Source organism: Antrostomus carolinensis, unplaced genomic scaffold (genome assembly GCF_000700745.2).
Source record: "Antrostomus carolinensis isolate BGI_N321 unplaced genomic scaffold, ASM70074v2 scaffold21739, whole genome shotgun sequence".
NCBI lineage: Eukaryota > Metazoa > Chordata > Aves > Caprimulgiformes > Caprimulgidae > Antrostomus > Antrostomus carolinensis.
The window spans coordinates 19,101-22,668 of NW_010340944.1; the positions used below are offsets into that span (position 1 = coordinate 19,101).

Genomic DNA, 3,568 nt, shown 5'->3' on the forward strand with positions numbered 1-3,568 from the left:
AGAAACATTTTTGGCAAAAGGAACATTCTCCACATCCATAAGCAAAGCCATTATATATACAGTTAGGAAGACAGCCCCTACTCCACATGCAATATTCTGTACAGGACAATTAAATCAGATTGGACTACAGTAAGTGTTGTGCACCTTGATGTAATGCCCAGAAAAACTCCAACTAGTTCAGAAAACCGCAGCATTGCTCCTGCAACAGAGGCAACTCTGAAGTCATTAATCCCACTCAGCTGTCTGAAATGGTTTCTCATAAATATGAAATCAAGATTCAGTCTTGGTTCTTATACTCAGAGCCCTCCCTAGCCTGAACTGAAGCAGGATATTTAAAAACTACAGTTAAACTACACAATGCGAGCTCACATGCCTGGGAGACTTACACCAAGCCATAACCAGGAACTTAACTTTTCCAGAAACCAAGGCCTATCTGCCCAAACAAGATACTCTCACATGCACAGTTTTTGTCCTTAAGCAGAGGATGAACACGATACAAACCATTCAATGGCAGGTCATGTAGTATTGCAACTCATTGAAATACAATACTAATGCCTTCAGATAAATAATCTATTTAAAAGTGAAATAAAACTAAATTCACAAAATAAAATGTAGTATCTAGAGTGTGACATAATCTCAATACCCTGTGAAATCAAACAGAGCACCCCCAAGATGGTATGAACTGCCAGAGTTCCCTTGGCTCCTGCAGAATATCTGCTCCTACACTTGAAAAGTTCCAAGTTGTTCCAGCACTTTTTCTAGTTGCTGTTTAACCATAACTTGTGGACGGATAAGATTTGGAGTTACAACACACTTGCATGTGGGGAAAAAATAACATCTCCATTACTTTGGAAATCTGCTGCATTTTAAAAGGCTTGGTCAGATATCAACAGCATCTACTGTGCTGCTGAAATATGCAACTAGCAACCCTTGGACAACTTCTCTAAAGCCAGTTCCCAGATAAAACATGCAGTACATTTTGATTTTAAACAAACTCCCTTAAATGCATTAACTTCTATGGATTTTTACTATAGCAGAATAATAAAAACTATCAATATTTCTTACCAAGGCCAATAATGGCTTTTGTCTGTACTTCTTCATCTGAATGCTTTGTAAAATACATCAGCAGTTCAAGTACTTTATCCTTAATGTTAACCTGAGCAAATTAAAACAAAATAATAGCTATTTGAAGATGTTTTAATGAAAACCAGATGTTTTTAATCTCTTAGAAAAAGCATAAATATAAAAAAGAAAAGGAGATACACAATCTTACTGCATGGCTTTTGCAAAACCATGTATTTAAAAACCAAAAAGCTGTATTGTATGCATTATGAAAAAATACACAGCTTTGAGGGACTATGAATAATGTGCTTTCAAAGTGGAGCATTCAATATATCTAATACGTGGAGACTAAATAAAGGTTATTTTACCTTACTGTTGCCCTTAAAATCTTCCTGATCGAAATCAAAATGCCGACACAGTGCTCCAACAGTGAAAAGTGATCTAAGGAGTGCTGGTTTATTGGCAGTAAGTATTGTACTGTTGGGGTCTTCTTGGTGTTGACTTTTTAATTTCGAAAGTGCACCTACAGCAAGATAACAGTTTTGATTAGTGTTTAATCGTGGTGTATCCCTAAGATGAAACATGTAGCCAAAACTGAAAAGTGACAATTACATGTTGTGATTTTACTTACCATAGTATCTATTAAAACAGGCCCACACAAACTTATAGTTCTGGGTGACCTTGTTCACAACAGCCCCAAGACAACTCACACAATGCTGAACAACCTAGGAGGAAGGAAGAACAAATTAATTATATATTTAGAAGTTAAAATTGAGATTTTTGTGAAAAACCTGCGCTGAACTAAAACTAATGATCTAATGGATGTCATATCCACTTCTAGAATACTCACAAAACCCGTTGAAACTCATTAAAATAGAGCAGCAACATATACAAACTCCACTGCATGAAGCACACTGACTTTTCAAGGCTCAAAGGTTATCTTCCTAATGAAGACAAGACTTTCCTTAAATCAAAACCATGTATTTTACAATGTGAAAAGGAATCAACTGAACAGTAGCAATTAAAAGCTTACCGTCATGCCATATTTGATGATTAGTTTCATGAGGTCTTCCTCAATAGTGGCAAGAAAGGTCTCACTTGGGTGCTCCATTAGCGGCACTACAAGCTCTAAGATTTTTGCAACATTGCAGATCACCATGAAATCATTTTGGGTCTGAAATGAACAGTATTTATAGCATTTAACATTTCTGGTTGTGTTACCTATAAGCTAAGTATTATTAGTATGCACTGATAGTAAAAAATCCCAACTCATCTAAGATTCTAAGATATTTGGTAAAGATCTAGAAGAATATTTACATTAAATTACATATTACTATTAAAGCTAGTTCTATTTTCTCCAGAACTTCTGGGTGAAAAAAAAACCAAACCTATAGGAGCAAAACTTCACACCTCATCAAGGCTGTGACAGACCTGAAAACTTTTGGCCCTGATAACTTTTTTTGAGTCCTACAATAAACCTAGGGACTCTTCCTGACACATGAACACTAGAGAACAGACAACACCTGGAAACAGGTGTCAGCAACAGAATTAAATTGTACTAAGACTCAATGTGCCTTAAACAAAACAGATAATAATGCACACAAATCTAGAAATTACAATTAAAATTATTACTGGTTTGCATTATCATGACTGTATAAGTACCGTAAGTGAGGAATCTATGGAAAATATTTATCTATTAATGATATATCCTGTGAGACAAATCAAGCTCACTAATCCCCAGGATAACTCCCAAATGCTACTATCAAGCTATTTAACGAATTCAAGCTGACAGTGGTAATTATATAATTAATCTCAACCTGCCTAAGCACAAACCCAATGTAACTCATTAAATGGGGTGCAGCAAATAAAGAATTCGTTAACCCTTTCCTATACTGTTTTATCTGAAGCACGTCTAAAAGTCTGTTGTAAATGTGCACAGAGAGCGCTCCAGGGCTGAACCTGGAAACTCCTAGGCTGTACTTACAACCTAAGATGACAACAACTACTCTCAAGTCTGCCCTGGATTGCTGACCTAATGTAATCGATCTGCCACCCACCCATGCTCCTCCTTGAGCCCTGGCTGAATGATCCTGCCCTGTTCATTCAGCCAGATCACGGGCTCATCACACCAGTTCACTGAGCCAACTTTGCTAATCAAAATGGCAGAAAGTGACGTAACGTTTCAGGGGAGAGGAGCCATTTACCGGATTGGGGGGGGTTCAGCATTACAGCTCCCTACGATTTTTGTGAGCTAAACTGTCTAACAGGGGAGTACAAAAACAATAGAGCTAGGGAAGTGAGAGGTGAAGCACAGAAGAAGAGGGAGAAGGACATTTTCCTTCTGATATATTTGTTATATGTTAGATCATTTCTATCTTATGGAATAATATAATTAGTATTAAGATTCATATATTAAATACTAATTACTTTTAAGACTGTGACTATAGAACAAATAATTTTAAGAAATTATTTCATAACAGGTGAAAAACTGGGAAGTCCTCAAGGG

General features: G+C 36.6%; 1 protein-coding gene across 1 annotated transcript in view; it reads right to left on the reverse strand.

The window, feature by feature from the left end:
- The window catches only part of NIPBL (NIPBL cohesin loading factor), a 100,284-nt gene that overhangs the window by 11,522 nt on the left and 85,194 nt on the right, over nt 1-3,568 (reverse strand). The window contains 4 exon segments of the mRNA XM_010176339.2: nt 1,066-1,156; nt 1,431-1,585; nt 1,694-1,787; nt 2,096-2,236. Coding sequence (XP_010174641.1) covers nt 1,066-1,156; nt 1,431-1,585; nt 1,694-1,787; nt 2,096-2,236 — 481 coding nt within the window.